The sequence below is a fragment of the Sturnira hondurensis genome, unplaced genomic scaffold (genome assembly GCF_014824575.4).
Source record: "Sturnira hondurensis isolate 20B ecotype Veracruz unplaced genomic scaffold, ASM1482457v3 Scaffold0009314, whole genome shotgun sequence".
Lineage (NCBI taxonomy): Eukaryota > Metazoa > Chordata > Mammalia > Chiroptera > Phyllostomidae > Sturnira > Sturnira hondurensis.
Window position 1 is genome coordinate 3,222,878 of NW_028081945.1, and position 23,920 is coordinate 3,246,797.

The following is a 23,920-nucleotide window of genomic DNA, read 5'->3' on the forward strand; positions in this document are numbered from 1 at the left end:
ATTTTTGTACACCAACAATGAAACATCAGAAACAGAAATCAGGAAAAAAAATCCCATTTGATATAGCAACAAGAAAATTAAATGGTGTAACTGCTATGGAAGACAGTATGGCAGTTCCTCCAAAAATTAAAAATAGAATTGCTATAAGCCAGGAGGTGAGGGACTAGGAATAAATCTAACCAAGGAGGTAAAAGACCTGTACTCAGAGAACTATACAACACTGAAGAAAGAAATTAAGGAAGACACAAACAAATGGAAGCATGTACCATGCTCATGGATTGGAAGAATTAACGTAATCAAAATGGCCATACTCGTGGGCCTGTGAACCAGAGGATCGCGGTTCGATTCCCAGTCAGGGCACATGCCTGGGTTGCAGGCTGGTTCCCTGCAGGCCAACTCCCAGCAGGGGACGCACAAAAGGCAACCATACATTGATGTTTCTCTCCCTCTCCTTCCCCTCTAAAGATAAATAAATAAAATCTTTTAAAAAAAATGGCCATACTATCCAAAGCAATTTATAGATTCAATGCAACCCCTATTAAAGTGACATATTTCACATATATAGAACAAAAGTTTCAGAAATTTATATGGAGCCATAAACAACCCCGAATAGCTGCAATGATTTTGAGAAGGAAGAACAAAGGAGGGATCACAATATCTGATATCAAATTGTACTTCAAGGCCACTGTAATCAAACAGCCTGGTACTGGCATAAAAGCAGGTACATAGACCAATGAAACAGAACGGAGAGCCCAGAAATAAACCTAAGTCTCTATAGTCAATTAATATTTGACAAAGGGGGGAGAAGCATAAAATGGAGCAAAAATAGCCTGTTCAACAAACAGTGTTGAGAGATCGGGATAACTACATGCAAAAAATGAAACTTGAACACCAACTTATACCATACACAAAAATAAATTCGAGGTGGATAAAAGATTTAAATATAAGTCATGATACCATAAAGGTCTTAGAGGAAAACATTGGCAGGAAAATCTCAGACATTCCACACAGCAACATCCTCACAGATGTGTCCCCTAAAACAAGGTACATAAAGGAAAGAATAAACAAATGGGACCTCATCAAATTAAAAAGCTTCTGAATGGCTAAAGAAGATAGCATTAAAATGAAAAAAGAGCCAACCATATGGGAAAACAAATTTGCCAATGACACCTAGGTCAAGGGCTTGATCTCCAAAATATATAAAGAACTCACACGACTCCACTCCAGGAAGACAAAAACCCAGTCATAAAATGGGCAAAACATTTGAACAGACATTTCTCCAAGGAGGACATAAAGAGGGCCCAGAGACACATGAAAAGATATTCAGCATCATTAGCCATCAGAAAGGTGCAAATTAAAACCACAATGAGATACCACCTCATACCAGTCAGAATGGCCAACATAGAGAAATCAACAAACAAGTATTGGAGAGGATGTGAAGAAAAGGGAACCCTCGTGCACTGTTGGTGGAAATGCAAACTGGTGCAGCCACTGTGGAAAACAGTATGGAATTTCCTCAGAAAACTAAAAATGGAACTGCCTTTTGATCCAGCAATTCTGCTGCTGGGATTATACCCTAAGAGCCCTGAAACACCAATCCAAAAGAACCTATGCACCCCAATGTTCATAGCAGAACAATTTACAATAGCCAAGTGCTAGAAGCAACCTAAGTGCACATCAGCAGATGAGTGGATCCAAAAACCATGGTACATTTACACAATGGAATTATATGCAGCAGAGAGAAAGGAGGCGCTTATACCCTTTGCGACAACATGGATGGAACTGGAGAGGATTATGCTAAGTGAAATAAGCCAGGCGGTGAGGGACAAATACCATATGATCTCACCTTTCACAGGAACATTATCAACAAAGGAAAAAAAGCAAACAAAATATAACCAGAGTCATTGACATTAAGAACAATCTAACAATAGCCAGAGGGGAGGGGGGAGGGGACACTGGGAAGAAGAATTTTCAGAAACTACTATAAAGGACACACAGACAAAACCAAGGGGGAGGGTGGAAGCAAGGGAGGGAAGTGGGTTTGGAGGGGGTGGGTGGGAGGGGTGGGGAGAAAATACAGACAACTGTAATTGAACAACAATAAAATAATTTAAATTAGAAATACAAAAAAGTGGAAGAAAGAAAAGTATTGGTGAGGATGTGAAAAAAAATGGAAAGCTTGTGCACTTCATGGGCCATGAAATGTGTAACTGCTATGGAAGACAGTATGGCAGTTCCTCCAAAAATTAAAAATAGAATTGCTATATGATTTGGCAATTCCAGCTCTGGGAATGTGGTACCAAAGGAATTGAAAGCAGGATCTCCAAGAGATATTTTAATTTCCTTGTTCATAGAAACATTATTCACAATAGCCAAAAAGTGAAATCAATCCAATCCACAGATGAATGGGTGAATAAAATATACATACAAAGGAATAGTATCTGCACACATACTGCAATTGTTAGGACCTTGTGCTAAGTGAATAAATCAGTCACAAATGATAAATATTGTATAGTTCCATTTGTATGAGGTACCCCGTGTAGCAAATTCATAGACAAAGGAAGTAGAACTGTGGTTGCAGGAAGTAGGAGGAAATAGAAGTGGAAAGTTGTTTTAATGGGTATAGAGATTCAGTTTTGCAAGGTGAGTTCTGGAGATTGAGTGTACAATACACTTAATGTATTTAACACTCCTAAATTTTACACTTGGTTAAGATATTTTTTTGTTTTGCATAGTTTGCCAAATTAAAAAAAAAAAAAGGACCCTTCATGACCTTAGAGGTGATGATAAGAATGAATGGGGGCAGTGGGAGAAAAGAGTATTAATATTAAGAAAGTGGAATCAGGTTACTTCGGTACTTAAAGCCTGTTTTAACAATGGTTGCACTAATAAATAAAGGGGTCAGGAAGAGGATTACGGGAAGATGATTAGCTAATGTTTAAAAATGACAATTTTGTCATGCAGTAAAATTTAATGTATTTAGCAGTAAAAAGGTAATTCATAGAGGATACTTTGCTTATTTCTGGTGCTCTCTTCCACAGGGTGGAACATCCCATCTCCTATTTTGCCCACTCTATTCGAGATTGAAAGAGCGGGGCAGGGGGGAGCAGTGGAAGGAACAGGGGAATATGGGGTGAATCTTCACCCACTGGTTTCCTTTAGTTAGTTCCTGCTTTCAACCTCAGTCCAAGAAGAAATCATATAGTAAGAGCAAAACTGATTTATTATACATGAAAATAGTAAGTTCTACATTCCCGTAATTGAGAAAACTTTACAGAAAACTGGAGTTAGAGTAGAATCTAATTCCAGAGTTTCTTCTCCAAATATTATATGAGTATTAAAGTAAATAATACAGGTAAATTACTTAGTAACAGCACAATAAATGTTAGCTTCTATTATTATTCAGGTAATCACAAATGCTTTACAAATATATGTACAGAATTTTCTATGGCTGTAAATAGATTACAGTCATTTTCAATGCTAACACAACTTTTCATGTTTCATTATGCAAGTAGAACTACTGGAAAAATCAGTGTTAGGTTCAGACTAATATAAGTAGGAGTAGCTTAAAATGAAAAGAATATAATAAGAGCTGCTTTAGAAAATTATGCTCTACGTACTGCAATCAGACGAGGAAAATTCGTAATCCTTTCTACCAGGGAACTGCTGAGTCTAGGAATCTTTCTTTCATCAGCCTTGGTTCCGAGCCGGATCTGAGTCAGTGAAAGAGCTAGGATGCTGCACACGTAGGCGGGGTCGGGGGTGGAATTGGCCCCCACAACCCGAGAGCTCCAACCCGGAAGTAGTTACTGATCGTCTCCAGGCGCCGGTTCCTGGGCGTCATAGAGCCAAGGCGCCAGGCTCGGACCTGGAGGTAAAGCTGTGAACACTGAACGCTCTCTGCCAGGGACGCGAACTTCTGCGCCTGCCAGGCTTGCCCTGGTGCCATCATGCTGCTCCTGCCAAGCGCTGCGGAGGGCCAGGGCACCGCCATCATCCACGCTCTGACCTCTGGTACGTGTCCACTCAACCCCGGCTCCGTCCCGCCTCTGCCGACCCCAGCCTCAGTCCTCTCCATCTGCGACTGCGAAATCTCTCAACTTTTGCCCCTGGCGATTAGCTGCCAGACACGTGGGGCCCTGAGGACTGTCTTTTTCTTCCTGCTATAGGGTAACCCTTCCCCAGACTAGGAGAGAGGGGGCGTCATTTTTCTGCCCCTACTGTTTCTTCCTCCTCTCGGGGCCGCAGACTCACAGGTTGGGCCGAGCAGTTCGGGACCGAACCCTCCAGTACTCTGATGCCCGCTGCAAGTTCCCCAGTGCCTGAGGGCGTACAAATGCCTGCTGTTGGTGCTCTGCATTTTCATCCTTCTCTCCGTTGCTCCGGCTTTGTTTTTTAAATGTCATAATGCAGACACCGCTCCTCACTCTGTATTAAAACACCATTGCCTGTGTGCTGGTAAGATCCGCATAGAAATACGTATAAAGACAGCCGTTAAGTGAAACTTGTCCTGCTCCTATATAGGTTCATAGATTTACAGCCTAGGACAGTCGTGGGTATGGTAAACTGAGAGTCTCCACTTTCAGTGATCTACATTAATTACCATAGCTGCTTATACAGACTGCTGCTTATACCACAGCTGCTTATAGCTGCTTGTTGAATGTGATTTTGAAAGTATCATTCATGGCACATGTTGCACTCTTGCTCATAAAAGTCTGTATAAACTCAAAACTGGAAGGAAAAAGCTTGAAAGGTAATTTTCTTAAAATTCACACACTATACGGGTAGTACTTGAGCATACTGTTTAACTTCTGTGTATGGTAAAGGAAATCTTAATTTCCCAACTAAATAAAACATGAAATGTCAAGTTATTTTTAGAAAATTGTGGCCGTTAGATACAAGGGATACTTATATCTGAGTAATTGATAACTGAACAAATTAAAGTTTTTTGCTTTCATATTGACTATGAAATTAAAATTAAGATCTTAGCTTTTTCCTGGCGTAAGTTAAATTTTTTGAAATGTTAATGTATAAACATACTGTGATTTACCCTCACTTTCTGGGGATAAGGATAAAGCTTTTTATACAGGTTTGTGACTTTTCAAAGTGCTTTTGTGGTTTGTCATTCAGTTTTCCAAGAAACCAGATAAGATATTATTGCTCCCATTTTGAATTGAAGACACCTCTGACCTAGTCACTAATGGTCAGACCTAGATTAAAATCCAGCACTGGATTTCAGATCCAGAGCTTGTTCCACTATAGCATGGTATTTTCAGATGGCTTTAGAAGGCTTTTTTGTTTTTGATGAGGCATTATTTTTTGCTTTATTATAATTATTGGTCTAAAAGTAAAACAGTTTGCAAAATTTCTCCCTATTCTTTTTTTTTTAAGATTTTATTTATTTACTTTTAGAGAGAGGGGAAGGGAGTGAGGAAGAAAAGAAGGAGAGAAACATCAATATGTGATTGCCTTTCACACAACCCGAACTGGGGACCTGGACCTCATTCTGGGCTAATCCTCATATGGATTATTGCAGTTATTTTCTTATTTGATGGTTTTAAAGTTATATCCTGGTACAATCACTGTTATGACCTTATTTATTGCTTTGAAACAGATTTATTCCATGCAATACATTGAAGCCTCTCTTAACGCTTTCAATCACAGCCTCAACACTCTGTCAAGTTGAACCTGTGGGAAGATGGTTTGAAGCTTTTGCTAAGAGGAGAAACAGAAATGCTTCTGCCTCTTTTCAGGAACTGGAGGATAAGAAAGAGTTATCAGAGGAATCAGAAGATGAAGAATTGCAGTTGGAAGAATTTCCCATGCTGAAAACTCTTGATCCCAAGGACTGGAAGGTATGTAATACATGAATCTTTCATTTAAGCTTTATGTTTTCTTAGATACATGAAATTTTCTCTGGAGTTTTCCATTAATAAAGCCTGTTCTAAGATGCGTCAACAAGTTAACTGTAATTGAGCACTCATTTATTGTCAAGTATTGAGTGGAATAGTACTGGCCCTAGGATACTCTCTCTGCTGGAGAAGTCTAGAAAGGTCTCACAGAAGAAATTTGGGGGAGTGAAAGATGTGTTTAAGCTGGTCTTAAAAGGATGAGAGGGAGTTTGCGAAGCAGAGGAGGGAGAAAAGGTGTTCTGGGCAGAAGGAATAGATATGCAAAGACACAGAGGAGAGAAAGAATATGCACCACCTGTGGGGGGGGGTAGTGAAGACTATATTTGGGTACTTGAGGAATGGCAGTGAGAAATTCTGCCTAAAACAGACTCTAGACCAAACTCTGTAATGTCCTTTCTATACCATGCTAAGGAATAGCATGGTAGGAATTTATATTTTATTTTCAAGGCAGTAGGAAGTCATTAAAAGTTTCAAAGCCAGTTTTAGAATTATAATTCTCTTGGCAGTACAGAAAATTTGCTTGAAAAGGGAGGACAGGCCTGGAAGTGAGTAGTTTACTAGTATAGGCCTAATGCAATAATCTATGCCTTCAAATGAATGCTTGATGCTTGAACTAAGTTTGTAGCTGGGTTTTGAGGAAGAGGGGACAAATTTTAAGAGGTAGACTTGAGAAGCTTTGCTGACCTTGGCTGTGTGTCAAGAGAAGGGAATATATTCAGAAGACCACTGTGCATTTGGGTTTGAATGACCTGCAGATGTATCCACACTGGGCCACACTGGAAGAAGAGTTGTCTTGGGCCACACATTAAATGCATTACAACACTTAATCACAAAAGAAATCTCATGATGTTTGAAGTAAATTTATGATTTTGTGTTGGGCCACATTCATAGCCATCCTGTATCACTGTGGCCCGTGGGCTGCAAATTGGACACCTCTGTTAAGTGTGCTGTCAGTCACCAGCCCTGGGATACAGGGAAAGGAAGTTTATGGAGAGAGGTGTTTGTGTTCAAGTTTGGTTATGTCAAAATTCAGATTCTAGCAACACACTGGTGAAGTTGTGTAGCAGATGGTTAGAAATTGGTCAGTGACTCTGAACAGAAGTTAGAGCCAGAAACATTGCAGGTCAGTGGCACATGGGTGGTAGTCAAGGCTATGGAAAATTGAACAACATCAGCCAAGGAGAAAGATATAGACAAATAGGTATTATATTACTTAAGTAGGCACTAGTATAGTACTTAAATGTATATGCTTTGGAATTAGAGTCCCTGAATTCAAATCTGGTTCTGCCGTTAGTGTGCTGGAACCTGGGAAAGTTACCTGATATCTCTGTACCTCATTTCCTTCATTGGTACAATGAGATTGCTAGCAACCCAAAGGAGTATGGTGAGAGTCCATGAAATGGTACATATAAAGCACTTAACCCAGTGCTGGGGCACATGAAAATTCAAAACCAGTTTTTGTGAGTACTAAATGAGGTAAGGCATGCGTATAAAGCACTTAGAAAAGTATATAAGCATTCGGAAAGTGTGAGTTGATTCTCCTACCATCATCAGCAGTTTTAAACTTATTTAAAAGGTTTTATTTATTTTAAAGCCTTTTATTTAAAAGGTTTTATTTAGAGAATCATTAATTGGCTGCCCCCCACATGCCCCCTTCTGGAGATGTGACCAGCAACTCAGGCATGTTCCCTGACAGGGAACTGAACCAGCAACTCCTCAATTCACAGGCTGGTGCTCCATCACTGAGCCACACCAGCCAGGGCATCATCAGTGTCAGTTTTAAAAGAACTGAGTAAATAGATATTGAAGGAGTAGTCAGAGGAGAAACAGCAAAGGTTACTAAGAATGAAAGAAGTAGAAAGAAAACAAACAAAAAAATTTTTTCAACAAAGGTTTATTAAACATCAGGCACTATACTCTTCAAGAAACTAAGGAAGGAGTAAGTCTTAAGAAGGAAAAAGTAACCATCGGTGTCACTGCTTTAGAGATAGGTCAATCACATAACATACATAATGATAAAAAGCCCCTGGTTTGGCAAACAAAGTTTAGAAGACCACATTGAAAACACTGAAATGGCTGTGGTGGTAAGAAATTGCAGTAGGTTAAGGAGTTATTAGGTGATGCCATAGAAACCTAAATGTAAAATACTCTTTTTCAAAGCTAGGTTATAAAGAAAATGGGAGAAAACAGTGACTTGAGGAAAGGAAAGGTCAGGAGGACATAGAATTGGGGAATGCTGAGATCTACAAGAGAGAAAGGGAAGAAAGAATGGAGAGGGTGTTAGAAGAGCTGACATCAGAGCTAGGTAGCAGGGCTTATACATTGATTTAATTTTTAATTCAGCGAATAGGTATCAAGCACCTGCTGTGTGTCAGACACTGTTCTGGATGTGAAGGATACCGTGCTGAACAAGACAGTATCACTGCTCCCACAAACATATTCCAGTGAGGAAACATAATAAGTAAGCAATCAAGAACATGGCCACTTTAAGTGCTGGGCAGAGAACAGAGTGATGTGATAGTGTCTACATGACCGCCTTAGATTGAGTAGGTAGGGAAGGCCTGTGGAGCTGATGTGTAACATAAAACCTGGATGATTTGCAAAGATCAGGGGGAGAGGCATTCCAGGATGAGAGCTTATGCAGGGGCAGAAAGAAGTTTGGAATGTGCCAGGAACTGGAAAAAGGCAAGTGGCTAGAACAGAGTGAACAAGGTCAGGCAGGGGCTGGTGAGGAGGTCAGGATCAGTGGCAGCAGCCCTCGGTGGAAAGCCATTCGGGGGTTTGACGCACTGACAATTTGTAAGTACTTTGAAGGAGGAGAAAAAGGAGCAGAGATAGGGAGAGAAAGTGTCTGTTTTAAATATGATGATGACATGTCAGCTGAGACTGAAGGATCAGAAGATGTCAGCCACATGAGAAGTGGAGGAAGAATGTGTCAGCCCTGAGGGAAAAGAGCTTGGCATCTTCAGTGAACTGAAAACACAGTCAGATGTTTGGAAATGGGTGACCAAGGTGGAGAGTGACAGGCCAGGAGGTTAGAGAGATGGGGGTGTTCTGTGCCTCTAGAGCTCTATGGAGAGGTCTGTGGTCTAGTGAATTGGGGAGTTGAAAGCATTAACATATTCCAGCCTTGGCATTCGATCAGATTGCCTAGGATCAAAGTATAGAGAGACCAAAAGAAACTTCAGGGCTGAGCTCTATAGGTCATTGAGAAACTAGAAAAATGGCTGAAAAACATACTGAAAGGTGGGAGGAAAACAGTGGATTCACGGAAACTAAAAACAGAAATTGTTTCAAGAAAAGAGTCAGCTGTGCTGCTGCTGGGAGATGAAGTGAAGTGAGGGCAGATGGGTGATCTTGGATTTGGTACCTGGGAATTGATCCTGACAACAGCAGCTTTGTAGCATCTGGGGTGGAAGTGGACAGAGCAGAACCGGATTGGAGTGGCTTGAAAATTAATGCTAGAGGGGACAGCTCCTTCAAGAAGTTTAACTTTGATAGGCAGCTGAGAAATGGGGTCGCTTGAGAGGGAGTCATGGAAGGATGTGTTGTTGTTTTAAGATGAGGGAAAATAGAGCACCTTTTTATATTGATGAAAATAATCCATTTGAGATTTAGGAGATAAATGAAACATGCTAGTGTTTTAGGAGACTTAGAGAAGGTGAGATTCATAGCCAAGATGAGGGATGGAGTAATTTGTCTTGATAACACAGGCTTTCTCAATTGCGAATGAAGGGAAGGGGAAAAAATTTGGATGCAGATAGGATGGTAGAAAGATGCTAGAATTTGAGTGGGGTAATTTAAATTTCTGTTAAGCAAGAGGCCATTGATAAGAGGGTGGAATAGGTTCCATGAGGACTGAAGACAGACTAGAAGCCAAAAGGTATGTAATAATCTTAGTGAGCGGAAAGGGGAATGAACTAGAAGAAAGTATGGTTGCCAGGTATAACAAAGGAGCCAATCCCTGTGAGGTTTGCAATCTTGAATGTAAAGGGAAACCAGTCAGCCCTATTTGATATTTTTTCTCCCGTGCTTTATGCTCTCAACTCCCCTTCCTCCCCACTCATTCTCTAGTACTAGACATACCTTTGACTTCTTAAGGAACCTTTACTCCAGTTGCTACCTCAAGTTCTAAATTTGCAAAGATGTTAACCAGAGCAGAAACTTCTATCAAGAAAAGCCTTATCCCTCCATTTCTCAAAATTTCCATTTAGCCTACCTTCTTTGTCCACCTGCCCTGACCCCACCTACTGGTGCTGCTGTAGTGCTCCCTTCAGTTCTGAAATCTTCCTGGCTATACTTTAAAGGATGGCCATATATATTAATAGGTTTTAAGAGAAAAAAGGTTCTATGGTGAAGTAAGTTTGGAAAATGCTGGATTTTACAGGTTTCTGTTTACTTGCTTGTTCTTAATTGCAGGACTTCTCAGAGATTTTATCAGGCTTATGTGTATACAGATTATCAAGAAGGCTGTACAATAGTCCATATTTTCAAAATGTAAATGATCACAGAACCCATTTTATATAGAATGTCTCACTGGACTCATATCATGGCAACATCACTTTGGGAAGCACCATTTTAGGGTGCCAAAACATAAGGCACAGGATACATCGCTGCATTTTAAACTTGACTCACTTTTGTGTCTTTATCAGAACCAAGATCATTATGCAGTACTTGGACTTGGCCATGTAAGATACAAAGCGACACCAAGACAGATCAAAGCAGCACGTAAGTATTTAATTATTTAGAAGTAAACATATCTGGGGTAGAAAAATATTATCCTTTTGAAAAGATATGCGGGATCATAGTCCATAGCCATAACTCTAGATTTAACAGCATGTGCCATGTGGTCATAACAATACATAACCACACTGTCCTTCACCTTCAGAACTGGGAAAAAGGAGTCAGTCTTATGTGTGGGCTTTCTTACTAGGAATAAGAAATTGGGGTGTTAGATATGTGTGTTTGTGAAAGGATAAAGAACATTCTTACAATGGCAAGCTTATAAAACAATTTTACCTTCAGAAGTATGGCCCCCTGTATTTATTAGAAGCTGCCTTGTTACTTAGGTTTTTTTATGTTGTTTTGTACATCACCCTTTTGTTGACACCACTTTTCTCTTCTGTCCAAGAAAGAGTTATCTGATGCTTCATTATTATTTTCATTGAGAAGGTTAAAAATTTGGTGGTTGGGACAAGGGGTATTGTTGGGAAGCCAGTCTTCACATGTCTTACGAAACATTATTTTATTCCCTTAGTCTCCTAAATGTCTGTCTTTCGCATTCGTATGGACATAATTCCCTGTACAGCATTCAATTCACCTAATCAGTAAAGTTTCATGAAAGGGGTGAAGATGATTTCTGTGTTTTATCTTAGAAAAATGTTCTGCCCTCCACTCTAGAGAATGGATGTTGAAGTAAGAGGAGGTAAGATTATGGCCATAGAGAAAAGAAACAGGGAGTCAAGGCCAGTCAAGAAGAAAAAGTATTGTACTGGCAATACTTGAGGGAGATGGCTGAAGGAAACTTATCTTGTGTTGAAAAATACTAGTTGGCACTAAGTATAGTTGATAAACTCAAAATTTTCTCTAGTAATGGAAATCACAACATTTAACAAAGTGAAAGATTATATCAAATTATTTTAGACCTATTATTGGATTTCTTTAAATGCTGGCATGATTTTAGACTAAGCATATGTTAGTGCATATGAATAGTCCTTGTAAAATACACAAATTTTCCTGGAATTTATGTTCCATGAAGAAGCAGTTGCAAAGTCGTGCTATATGAAGGAATGGCATACAAATACCAACCATGTCGAGATACATGTAGATTTGTGGAAGAATTAGGTGTGATTTAGAACTATGAAAATAGTTGATTTGTTAGGTAAAATAATTACTTCTTTCTATAAAGATTAAAAATGTGAAGGAAACATCCATTTGCTTCTGTTAAGTCTTTTTTTTTCTTGGCACAATGTACATTTTTTTATTCTGTAGAAAGTTTTACAGTCCCAGAGCACAGATTATTAACATTAAGTGGAATTAGAATTCACTCTCTTTGTTGAATATTCTTATTGTTTATTCACAAAGAAACTGTTCCTCTCTTACCTCTGTCACTGTAAAATAGTCAGTTGCTACTTACTGCTTTCTGAAATCTTGTCTAGATGTTAAAAATGCCAACTTAGTATTTTCAGATTTATAATTATTAGCACAAACCTAATAAAATGTAAGCCTGATGGGATTTGAGAGCCTTCGATTTCTTGGATTGTGTTACAAACATGAGTGTTATTTTTGTTTAATGTATTGCGAATTGCTATAATGAAAAAATTTAGGAAGTCAAGAGTAAATAAAGTTAGTGGTCTTTTTTCCCCTCTCTGCATTTCTGAAAAGAATAAATTACTGAAAAAGTTGAATAATAGGTTAAAAGAAAGTACTTGAATATTAAAGGTAGTATTTTAATTGCTTAAATGATTTTGTTCCTTTTTAAAACAATTTTTAAAAGATTTTATTTATTATTTTTAAGAGAGAGGGGGAAGGGAAGAGAAAGAGAGGAAGAGAAGCATTGATGTGCAAGAGATAATATGGATCGGTTGACTCTTGCACACCCCCAGGCAGGGACCTGGCCTGCGGCCCAAGCGTGTGCCCTGATTAGGAATCAAACCTGTGACCTTTCAGTTCACAGGAGGGCACTCAGTCCACAGAGCCACACCAACCCGGCTAGATAATTTTGTTCTTAAAGTAAAATTGCCACACTGGTAAATGATGCATGTAGGCTTGATATTCTTGGAATGGGAATAAAAGCCTTTAGTAATTTGAATTTTCTGAATTTAATAATTTTAATTTAAAATATTTTCTGATATTTAAACTGAAAACTTTCACATTAAGCTTCTTTAAAATTAAAAATCATGTTTAGAGGCTTTTTATTGTAATAGCATGATTGTAGCGTAAAAGCCCCTTTGCTGATATATTTTCAGAACATCCCAGAAACTGTTTTTGTTTGGGAGAAAGAAGGAAAAGAAGTCTTTGAGATGCCAGTAAATGTATAATAGCAGCTCACATATTATCTTTGTTTCTTTTTCAAACCAATAATTTTATTGGTCTCTTTTACCTTATTTCTAATACCAGGTAACATCTTTTGCCTACTCAGGGACAGAGGATAGGATAGTCTCAGGACCCTGTAATATACATGGACAACCAAAGATAATTAAGCAGGACAGTCAGTGAAGAAAAAAATAGTGCCACATAAGAGTAGACTATCCAACAAAAAACCGAGACATCTTTCTCAGACTTTATCATAAGGATCAGTAGGAAACTCAAGGATCTACTGCATATTGACAGCCTACATATTAAGACAGAGCACTGGGGTCCAGTGTAGGCATTACAGAAAGAGGTTAGGGAGAAATAAGTAGAATTGCCTGGAAACAAAACATGAAAGCAGAATTTAGAATTACAGAGGCTGACATACAATTAGAAACCAGGACAGTCTTGAGTAATGTTCCCAAGATTCAGAGAAAGAATAGATAGATGTCAGATATCCCTAAGAGAGAAAGCAGAATAAATGCATGGAAACAATAATTGCAAGTAAGTAGAAAACTTGACCTGATTTGTAAAAAGGTGTGTCTTGAGATTGAGAATATTTGTAGTCATGTGACTTAGGGTTCACTGCGCAGCACACACTTGCAATTCAAAAGCGAACAGAGTTTAGACTAGGCCAGACCTGCACAGAATCTGTTTTGCAGGTAAAGGTGAAAGAGTAGTACAGAGAGACGCTCATGGCTTTCCCTCTTGCCGTGGCTGTGGCAGTGGCATGTGGCCAGTTGTACAGTGCCCAGCCATGGCGAGACCGTCACACCTCTGAGCTGCCCAGTATGACTTAATTACTCTGACTCCATAGCCTTTAGGACTCATAGTCTGACTCTCACAGAGTTTTGTGAGATACATAATAATTTTTAATAACTTCTTTTTTGCTTAAACCAGTTAGAAGGTGAAAATGCCTCTTCTTGAGTGTTAGTGGAGGAAATAATGTACTTGACTGTGAGAAAATTCTTGGAGCTCAGAAAACCAAAAATGTACATGTCAGTTTCTTGCAGTATATGTAGAAATTACTAAGTTTAATATGCCCAAAACATATTTGTACAAAAATATTCATAGCAGCTTTATTCAGAGTATCCCCAAACAGGAAACCAACAGAATGTTCCCCAATAGGTAATAGGTAAGCAAACTGCATTCTAATGGCAGAAATAGTACTCAACAGTTTGAAAGAGCACAAATTACTGATGCACAAGAATGGTGGTGAATCTCAAAAAACTGCACAAAGATTTCAGATAAAATGACATAATATATGATTCCATTTACATGAAGAACGTGGAAAAGTTATCTATAGTGATGGGAACAGAAAGTGTTTGCTCCCGGTGGTGTGGTATAGGATTTGACTGGAAGAAGTTACCAGAGAACTCTATGGGGGTAGAAATGGTCTGTATTTTCTTTTGGGTGGTAATTACATGGGTGTATACAATTATCAAAACTAATTGAACCGAGTGCAGTCAACCCTCTGAATCTGCATGCTTCACGTTTGTGAATTGAACCTCAGGATAAAACAGTTCCTGGGGGAGCAGGAGGATTGCGTTGTTGCTGAAGTGTGCTATGTAGTTAAGCCTACAGTGGTTGCGTCTGTGCTGGACATGCACAGGCTTTTCTTGTTGTTACTCCCTCAACAGTGCGACATAACAACTATTTACATGGCATCTGCATTGTATTAAGTATTGTAAATAATCTAGAGATGATTTAAAGTATACAGGAGGATATGTGAGTACTACACCATTTTATATAGTGAACTTGAGCACCCTCGAACTAGGGTATTGGGGAGGTCCCAGAACCCAATTCCCTGCAGATAATAGAGGGACAGCTGTACTTAAAATCTGAGCATTTTATTCTATGTAAATTTTATCTCAATTCAGTAAAGTACATGTGATTGAACAAACCACAAAAACAATCACTTGGGAAATTGAATATATATTCTTTTGGACATAGACAATGTAAAAATTGTATTAGTAGTTTCTTCTTGAGAAAGTACAATCATTGCCTATCAAAATTTAAGGGATGGCAATAGAGCTGTACCATAAATAAGTTCATTGCCTTAAACTATTGTTACTTTTTTAAAAGTGGGAAAAATATCTCTAAGGAACATGGAGGAGAAAAATAAAGAGATAAACAGTATGCAGAGATGGATTTATCAGAACAAAAAACTAATAGTGAAAAACAGAAAATTATTATATATTTTAAATTGAGAACTTCAATGTAATGCATTTGAGAATTTTGATAAAGTTAACTTTTTTTAATTGAAGAAGAAATTTTATAGTTACAAAAGTGTTACCTCAACATTTTCAGGCTCTGGTGATAAGTGAATTATTTCAAATGTTTCAGGAATTGAAAATTCTCATGCTGAACATAAACTGTTTTGGAACAGTTGCTTTTGTGAAGTTAGTATACTCTTAGTATGAAAACTTGGCACAGAAAGAGAAAACTATAAAGGCAGTAAAAGGTCGTGATTGCTAGGAATACTGAGGAATAGGCAGATAACAGGATTTTTAGGACAGTGAAAATACTCTGTATAATAATATAATGATGGATAGATATAATTGTACGTATGTCCAAACCCGAAGAATCTACTCTATCAAAAGTGAACCATAATATTAGCTGTGCAGTTAGAGTGATTATGATGTCAATATAGGTTCATCAGTTGTAACCAACTGCTCAGGTGGGTAATGGTGATGGGGGCATGGGGAGAGGCCATGCATGTATAAGGACATAGGAAATCTGACTCTCAATTTTGCTGTAAACCTAAAATTACTATGAAAATTAAGTCTTTAAAAGATTAATTAATAAATTTTTAAAACCTGGTGAGGAGAGCTTGAAAAAACTACAAGCAGACCGGTTGGTATAACTCAGTGGCTTGAGCATGGGCCTGCAAACCAAAGGGTCACTGGTTCAATTCCCAGTCAGGGTACATGCCTGGGTTGTGGGCCAGGTCCCCAGGAGGAGGTGTGCGAGAGACAACCACGCATTGATGTTTCTCTCCCTCACTTTCTCCCTCCTTTCTCCTCTCTCTAAAAATGAATAAGTAAATCTTAAAAAAATAAGAACTACCAGCAAACCTCATTCGTGCATGTCATACAAAAAAAAAGAAAAAAAACAAATAATAGCAAATTGAATTTAGCAATACATTACTAAAAGAATTATGCCATGGACAAGTAGGATTTCTCTCAGGAATCCAATTTAGGAAATATATTAATATAGCTAAATCTATGTATGGCCTAGGTAATATTATGTGATTCCTAAGCAGATACATACTTCTTTTTGGTAAATATTATAGAACTTGGAAAAGAAATGCAGTTAATTCTCTACTTTGAAAAGTGTTTCAGACCCACAGCCAACAAACTTAAATGTGTGGCATTGGTGATATTACCGTTAAAATCTAGGGGGGAAGCTAACCTGCTCATTTTTTTTTATGATGTGTTGTGAGTGTGGGTCAGTGAATTAAATACTAAATAAAAGAGAACTATTGGAAAGGAGGGAAGAAATATCTTTGTAGGCAATATAGGACCTATCTAGAAAAACAAAGTTGTGTCAAGTGGTTAATTACAGGAAATATGTACAAAAATAATGTGCAGATTTTGAAATTTACCATCAAATATATTGGAAACTATAGTCGTTTTAAAGTAAATTCCGAAGCAAGGCTAAGTCATCATAAACCACCCCAGGTAAAATTTACTTTGAGACATCATAAATCAGTAGAGAAGGGAAGGGTTGTTAGATGGGATTAGGACTTTGAAAAATGACAACTTTACATACTTGCTTGACTTACACAAAAGTTCAGAAAGATTTAAAGAATTTTTTTAAATTTTCTATTCTAACAGTACAAACTCTTATCAAAGTTAGAAACATATAGCAAGCTTTAGGGGAATGAAGGGCCTTATAAGTTTATAAGTACTGGAAGATGTTATAAAGGAAATGATCACTAAGTATAAATAAAAATGACATTGTTTTTTAAAAATATAAGTTCATTTGTAGCAGCTGGGGAAAAAAGCATTAGTATCAACCATGAAGGACTGAGAGGCAGCACACAAGCACAGTCTGAGAAGTCAGGCTGCCAGGGTGGAGCTGGACTTGGTCAGGACTTTGGACAGCTTGCAGTGGTTGGTTACTTAACCCTGTGTGCCTCATGTTCCTTGGTTGTAAAACGGAGAAAATAATAGTACTTTCCTCCTGTGATGATTAAAAAGATTAACTGATAAATCATGCCTGGTACATAGTAAATGCTCACTGGGTGTTAACAGCTAGCCATTATTGTCAAGTGACTCACACAGACACAGAAGAAAAACTGACAACTTCTCCTTCCTCCACAGATAAAGGATAAAAGAAACAAAAAAGAATTGTTGAGCATGAGTAATGATCATATTCTTAAATAATTACATCTAGTGCTGGTGGGGCTATAGTGAAAAGGATGTCCAAATAGGAGTATGAAGTGGTTTAACTTCAGAACGGAAGTTGTTGCTGTTTTTCAGTCACTAATTTCATTCTCTAAGCACATCCTAAGAAAAAATCTGGAATATAGGAAATACTTCTCTACAAAATAATTAAGTTGGGTTTTTAATAATGAAAAATTTGAAGCAATCTGAAAACTCAGTGGTAGAGAAATAGTTAAATAAATTATGGTAAATCTACTTGAAATGCTGTACTAAGCACCTGCAATCTTTTTTTTTTAATTTTGAAGTTTGTAACAACATGGAAAATGCAAATGCTATAGTGTTAGGTTGAAAGAGCAGAATATAAATTGGGATATGTGTGTGTGTGTTTATGATTATATCTAGAGTTTTTGAAGCATATGCTTAAGGAAAAAAAAGTCTGGAAATACACTAAAATGTTAACAGTAATCGTCTTCAGGTGCTGGCACTTTGGCTACTTCTTTGTTTCTCTGTAATTTCCACACTTAATGTAAGCTTATATTTTACCATAGGAAAAATATTTTTAGATTAGCGCTATGATTTTAGAGATGGTCTGTTTAGCTCATCTTTACTTTTAGTTTTTATATATAAAGTAACAAATTATATAAATCTGGCTCCTTTTGTAGATAAAGCAATGGTTTTAAAGCATCACCCAGACAAACGGAAAGCAGCTGGTGAACCAATAAAAGAAGGCGATAATGACTACTTTACTTGCATAACTAAAGGTAAGAAAATATATTAGAGTCAGGAGCTTCTAATAATGATGATTATTAATTGCTGGGATTGGGTTTCCAATGTACAGTGCAGTTCATTTAAATATATCATGACATATTAAAAACATTTTTAGTTACATCTGGTTATTTCTGCTAATCTTCCTGGGAGCCTCACTACACAAAGTGAGGTTCTCCCAACCAGCAGCATCAGCAGCACCTTGCAGCTTGTCAGAAATGCAGAAGCTCAGAGTCCCCACACCAGACTTACTGAATTGGAATCTGTATTTTAACTAGATCACCAGATGACTTCTTTTTTTAAGTATACGTGTAGAGTACCATCCAGTGGATCTGAGCTAGGCCCTTGGTTTCTGCAGTTCTTTTATATTTTTTTTAATCTTTTATCCTCACCCCAGTACACTTTTTCATTTCTTTGAGAGAGAGGAAGGGAGAGAGAGAAACATTGGTGCAAGAGAGAAGCACAATTAGTTGCCTCCCACACCCGGACTGGGACTGAAACTGCATCCTAGGTATGTGTCCTGGCCAGGAATTAAACCTGCAACCCTTCTGTTACCGGGCAGTGCTCCAACCAGCTGAGCCGTACTGGCCAGGGCACCAGGTGATTTTATGAGAAACACATCCTAGGTTAATTTATATGTATTATATCCAATGATGAAAATACTGAGACCTTTCTCCATTTCAGATATAATACTTTATAGGACTAAACTGTTCCTCCGATGTTTGGCTAATTTATATCAAGATGTTGTTTCTATCCTAATATAGTACCAACAGCTGTTTATTGCTATTTACATAGCCATATTACATATTTACATATCCTCATTAAACAGATTAATATAGGTACAATCATTTCTAAATATTTCCTTAAATGTGATTTTACATTTTGATGCTAGTTGTTAAAAAAATGTGCCCTGGCCAGTGTAGCTCAGTGGATTGAGCGTGGGCCTGCGAACCAGACGATCGTGGTTCGATTCCCAGTTAGGCACATGCCTGGGTTGCAGGCCAGTTCCCAGCAGGGGACTCACTAGAGGCAACCATACATTGATATTTCTCTCCCTCTCTCCTTCCCTTCCCTTCTAAAGATAAATAAATAAAATCTCAAAAAAAAATTTTTTTTAAATTGTATACACACTTTTCAAACTCATTGTCCCACTCTTACACGCAATGTTCAAGATGCGTAAGATCCTTTGATCTTTCAAAACCTTGGGATCTAACAGTTAATTTTCTAACAATTTATTTTTCCTCAGGGGATGAGTATTTTTTAATAATGTTTTTATTTTTTAATTACCCTTAACATACAGTATTATATTAGTTTCTGTTGTACAACCAGAGGATAGACATTCATATAACTTATGAAGTGATTACACCAATAAATATAGTAGCCATCTGACGCCATACAGTTGTTACAGTATTGTCTGTATTCCCTATGCTGAACTTTACGTCCCTGTGACTTCTTTGTAACAGCCAATTTGTATTTTTTTTAATCCCTTCATCTTTTTCACCAGTCTCACTAACCCCCTCCTATCTGCCAGCCATCAGAATGTTATCTCCATCTCTGAATCTGTTTCTGCTCTGCTTCTTTGTTTATTTTGGATTTTAGTTTCCTCATATAAGTGAAATCACAGGGCATTTGTCTTTCTCTGACTTTTTTTCACTCAGCACAGTACCCTGTAGGATCATCCATGTTGTTGCAGCTGGCAGGATTTCATTTTTTCTTTTTTTATGGCTAAGTCATTCCATTGTACATATACACTATTTCTTCTTTATCCATTCATCTATTGATGGACACTTAGATTGCTCCCATGTCTTTTTTTTTTCTTTTAGAGGGAAGGGAAGGGAGGGAGAAAGAGGAGAAGAGGAACATCAATGTGTGGTTACCTCTCATGCATCCCATACTGGGTACCTGGCCCACAACCCAGGCATGTACCCTGACTGGGAATCAAAGCATCGACCCTTTGGTTCACAGGCCTGCACTCAATTCACTGAGCTACTAGCCAGGGTTCATATCTTGGCTATTGTAAATAATGTTGCAGCAAACATATGAGTGTATATGTCTTTTTGATTTACTACATTTTGCCGTGTATAATGCGCATGCATGTTTTTGGCCCAAATTTTCAGGAAAAAAGTCTTTGGTTTTAATTAATTAATTAATTAATTAATTAATATTTAGAAACAAAACTGATTATCGTATTCCAGGGAAGCTCTTTGTCTGTCCTTCCATTCTAAATAATAACTTTGCTGGGTAAAGTAATCTTGATCGTAGGTCCTTGCTTTTCATCCACTTTGAAAATTTTGTGCCAATCCCTCTGACCCACAGAGTTTGAGAAATCGACTGGCAATTGTATGGGAGTTCCCCTGTAGGTAACTAACTGCTATTCTCTTGCTGCTTTTGAGATTGTCTTTAACCTTTGGCACTGTAATCGTGGTATGTCTTGATGTGGGCTTCCTTGCCTTCATCTTGTTTGGTACTCTGCATTTCCTGGACTTTCGTATCATTTTCCTTCACTAGGGTGTAGGGGAGTTTCCTGTCATTTTTTTAAAATAGGTTTTCAGGTTTTGCTCTCTTTTCCTTCCAGCATCCCCATGATGTGAGTGTTGATATCCTTGAGGTTGTCCCAGAGGCTCCTTAAACTATCCTCAGATTTTACTTATTTTTAGAGAGGGGAAGGGAAGGAGAAAGACAGGGAAAGAAACATCAGTGTGAGAGAGAACCATCAATAGGTTGCATCTCATATACTCCTAGCCAGGGAACAAACCCACAAGCTTGTGCCCTAGTCAGGAATCAAATCAGCAGCCTTTCACTTTGCAAGACAACGCCCAACTGAGCCACACCCGTCAGGGCCATCTACTGTATTGTTGATTCCCTGTAATGTGTTCTTTATTTCAGTTAATGCATTCTCCATTTCTGACTGGTTCTTTTTTATGTGTTCCATGTCCATTTTTATGTTTCCTATCTCTTTGTTGTTGAAGTTCTCACTAAGTTCATTTACTCTTCCCCTGAGATCATTCAGCATCATATAACCAGTGTTTTGAATTCTGCATCTAGTCAATTGCTTGTCTTCATTTGTGCTTTTTCTGGAGTTTTGTTCTTTCACTTGGGACATGTTTCTTTGTCTCCTCATTTTGGCTGCCTCCCTATGTTTGTTTCTGTGTATTAGGTAGAGCTGCTACATGTCCTGGTCTTGGTAGAGTGGTTTTATGCAGTAGGTGTCCTGTAGAGCCTAAGGGCACACAGCCTATTAGGTCACCTGAGCTGGGCATTCCAGGTGTGTGCACCCTCCTGCTGTAGTTGAGCTTTGATTGCTCTTGGCACCTAAGTGGGAGGAATTTACCTCCATCTTGATTGGCTCCAGTGACTGGCCGTGGCCACCATGGAAATCTGCTGTTCAGGGCCTCACTCTACAGAGAAGGACTGGCTTCAGGAGGGCTCTGGTGCCCGATGAGTTTGCCCTTGAGTGTGTCATTCAGGGAGGTGGTTAGGTGGTGCTTCATCATGATCTAAAGCTTTCCACTAGGTTAATTGATTCTGGGGCCTCCTGGGAGGTTCAGTCCGAGATCCAGTTGCCACCTGTGCCTTGTCCAGAGCAACCTGTCATGAGCTACAAAGCGATCTGCAGATGGTTGCTGGGCTTGGAGGTGCTGGGAGAGGCCAAGTTGTGAGTGTACTAAAGCTGGCCTGGAACCACTTAGCAATATGTATGAGGTATGTAGAGGCTAGGTGCTGCTTGTTTAGGTTTGTGAAGTTTGAAAGATTTTAGGCAAGTCCAAAGCATGAGCCAAGACAAGCTGCTTGTATGGAAAAGCCACTGGAAACAACTTGAGTGGGCATGCAAGTTAGGTGGGGCAGGATCTCAGGGATCACCACAACAGAGAGAACAGTGTTGTCAGGTTGCTGAAGACTCAGATATGGTGCCCACCTGCGGACTCTGTGAAGAGAGGCCTCAGCAAAGGAATAATGGTCTCTGCTAGCACTTCTGTCAGGGAGAAAGCTGCCCCTTCAACCTTTGCCTTGATGCTGGACAATTCAGGTCCTCTATGTCCCTGGTGTCTTTTAAGCTGCTCAGAGCAAGTGAATCCATGTAAGACTGTGTGTGGGCCCTTTAAGAGGAACTGCCTAGAATCTAGAAGCCCAGAAGTTATGGGGACTTCTCTTCCTGGCACCGGAACCCTGGGCTAGGGTCCTCGGTTCCCCAGTGTAGGGCTGGGACACCTCGTTCCTCTAGGGGGGCCTCCACAGTGGAGATATTTCTTTCAGTTTTCATCCACCACACGTGGGTGTGGGACCAGCTCATTTGGGATCTCTATTCATTCTACCAGTCTCAGTGTGGCTTCTTTATATCCATAGTTATAGGACTCCTGTTCAGGTAGATTTCAAGCATTTCTGAATGATGGTTGTTTTGTAACTTAGTTGTAATTTTGATGTGATTTATGGGAGGATGTGAGACCCATTTACCTATATCCCCATCTTGACCATAAGCCAAGGAATGAGTATTTAACCATTGTTTTATCATTTGTCTTCCAGAAGAGCCATTTAAGGAAGTTCAATTATATGCAGTAATGCTAGAGTTTTCATTACCTAAATCAGTTCTACTCCCCAAGCACACAAAATTTTTAAATACAGAAAACAACATTATTTAAAGGAAGGGTTTATTTTCTCACAGAAAAAAAATGTCATAGTACTGTAACCTTATCATTTTTTCCTCAGCTTATGAAATGTTATCTGATCCAGTGAAAAGACGAGCATTTAACAGTGTGGATCCTACTTTTGATAACTCAGTTCCTTCTAAAAGTGAAGCCAAGGACAGTTTCTTTGAAGTGTTTTCCCCAGTGTTTGAAAGGAATTCCAGGTGAGTTAAGGCATCCCCTTGTGATCGTAATGATCTATTGCAGCGATTTTCAACTTTTTCCATCCCATGGCACCTATAAACTAATTACTAAAATTCTGCACCACACCAAAAATATTTTTTTGCATTTCTGACAGAAAAATAAGTATAATTTTGATTCATGTACACTGAATGGCTATCGTTGTGTTGGCTGTTGTCATTTTTTGATTTAACAACCTAAGGGAAAAGAGGTCAGTGCCACAGATTTAAATAATCAGGTATTGCATGTTTTAAAAATTCTTGTGGCATACCGGTTGAAAATCACTGCTCTGTTGGCCTGCCTGTTTTAGTCTCCAGGTTTCTGTTTGCTCTATAAACAAAGTTTATCCTTCCATAGTGAAATTCTTGTATAACTCACTGCATGTGTTTCTTTTATGTTTCCTTTGGGGAACAGAACTGACTTTATGCAGTGCGATACTGATACTTAGGTCTCACTAGTTCCTCCTTTTATTGCTTCTCCTTTATTGTTAATGGTTACATTACTTTATTGAAAAACAGTTTTTTTCTTTTAACATCTTATTATGAGGTTCTCTGACAAAGGATGACTTACATTTAAGATTAAAGCATATGTAGTTTATTTCATTTAAATCAGTTTTTACATAGGATATACCAGTATTCTAAATTTTTTGGTTCCATCGGCATTGAAAAGTTTTTACAGAGTACATCTTGACTGCACATTGGAATTACCTGGAGAATGTGAAAAAGTCCTGGTACCTGGGTGCCATCTAAAGAGATTGTGGTTTCAGTGAAATTGTTTTGGAATTCACGTAGGGGTGTTATGTTCCCAGGTGATTCTAATGCGCAGCCAAGTTTAAGAACCACTTTGATTAGCCATTTGGTATGGCCTGATATTTCCTCCAGGCTTTCTTCTCACATTTGTTTTTTAATAGTGCTGAAGG

General features: G+C 38.5%; 1 protein-coding gene across 2 annotated transcripts in view; it reads left to right on the top strand.

Annotated features, from left to right (window-relative positions):
• The first annotated feature begins 3,786 nt into the window (after positions 1 to 3,786).
• DNAJC2 (DnaJ heat shock protein family (Hsp40) member C2) overlaps positions 3,787 to 23,920 on the top strand; it is a 33,191-nt gene continuing 13,057 nt past the window's right edge. Inside the window, exons 1-5 of one of the 2 annotated variants that reach the window (XM_037057086.1) lie at positions 3,787 to 4,014; positions 5,665 to 5,855; positions 10,565 to 10,640; positions 18,037 to 18,135; positions 22,844 to 22,985. In XM_037057086.1, coding sequence (XP_036912981.1) covers positions 3,951 to 4,014; positions 5,665 to 5,855; positions 10,565 to 10,640; positions 18,037 to 18,135; positions 22,844 to 22,985 — 572 coding nt within the window. In that variant the 5' untranslated portion in view covers positions 3,787 to 3,950. The remainder of the gene's footprint in view (positions 4,015 to 5,664; positions 5,856 to 10,564; positions 10,641 to 18,036; positions 18,136 to 22,843; positions 22,986 to 23,920) is intronic. The other variant, XM_037057087.1, reaches the window with a different exon arrangement.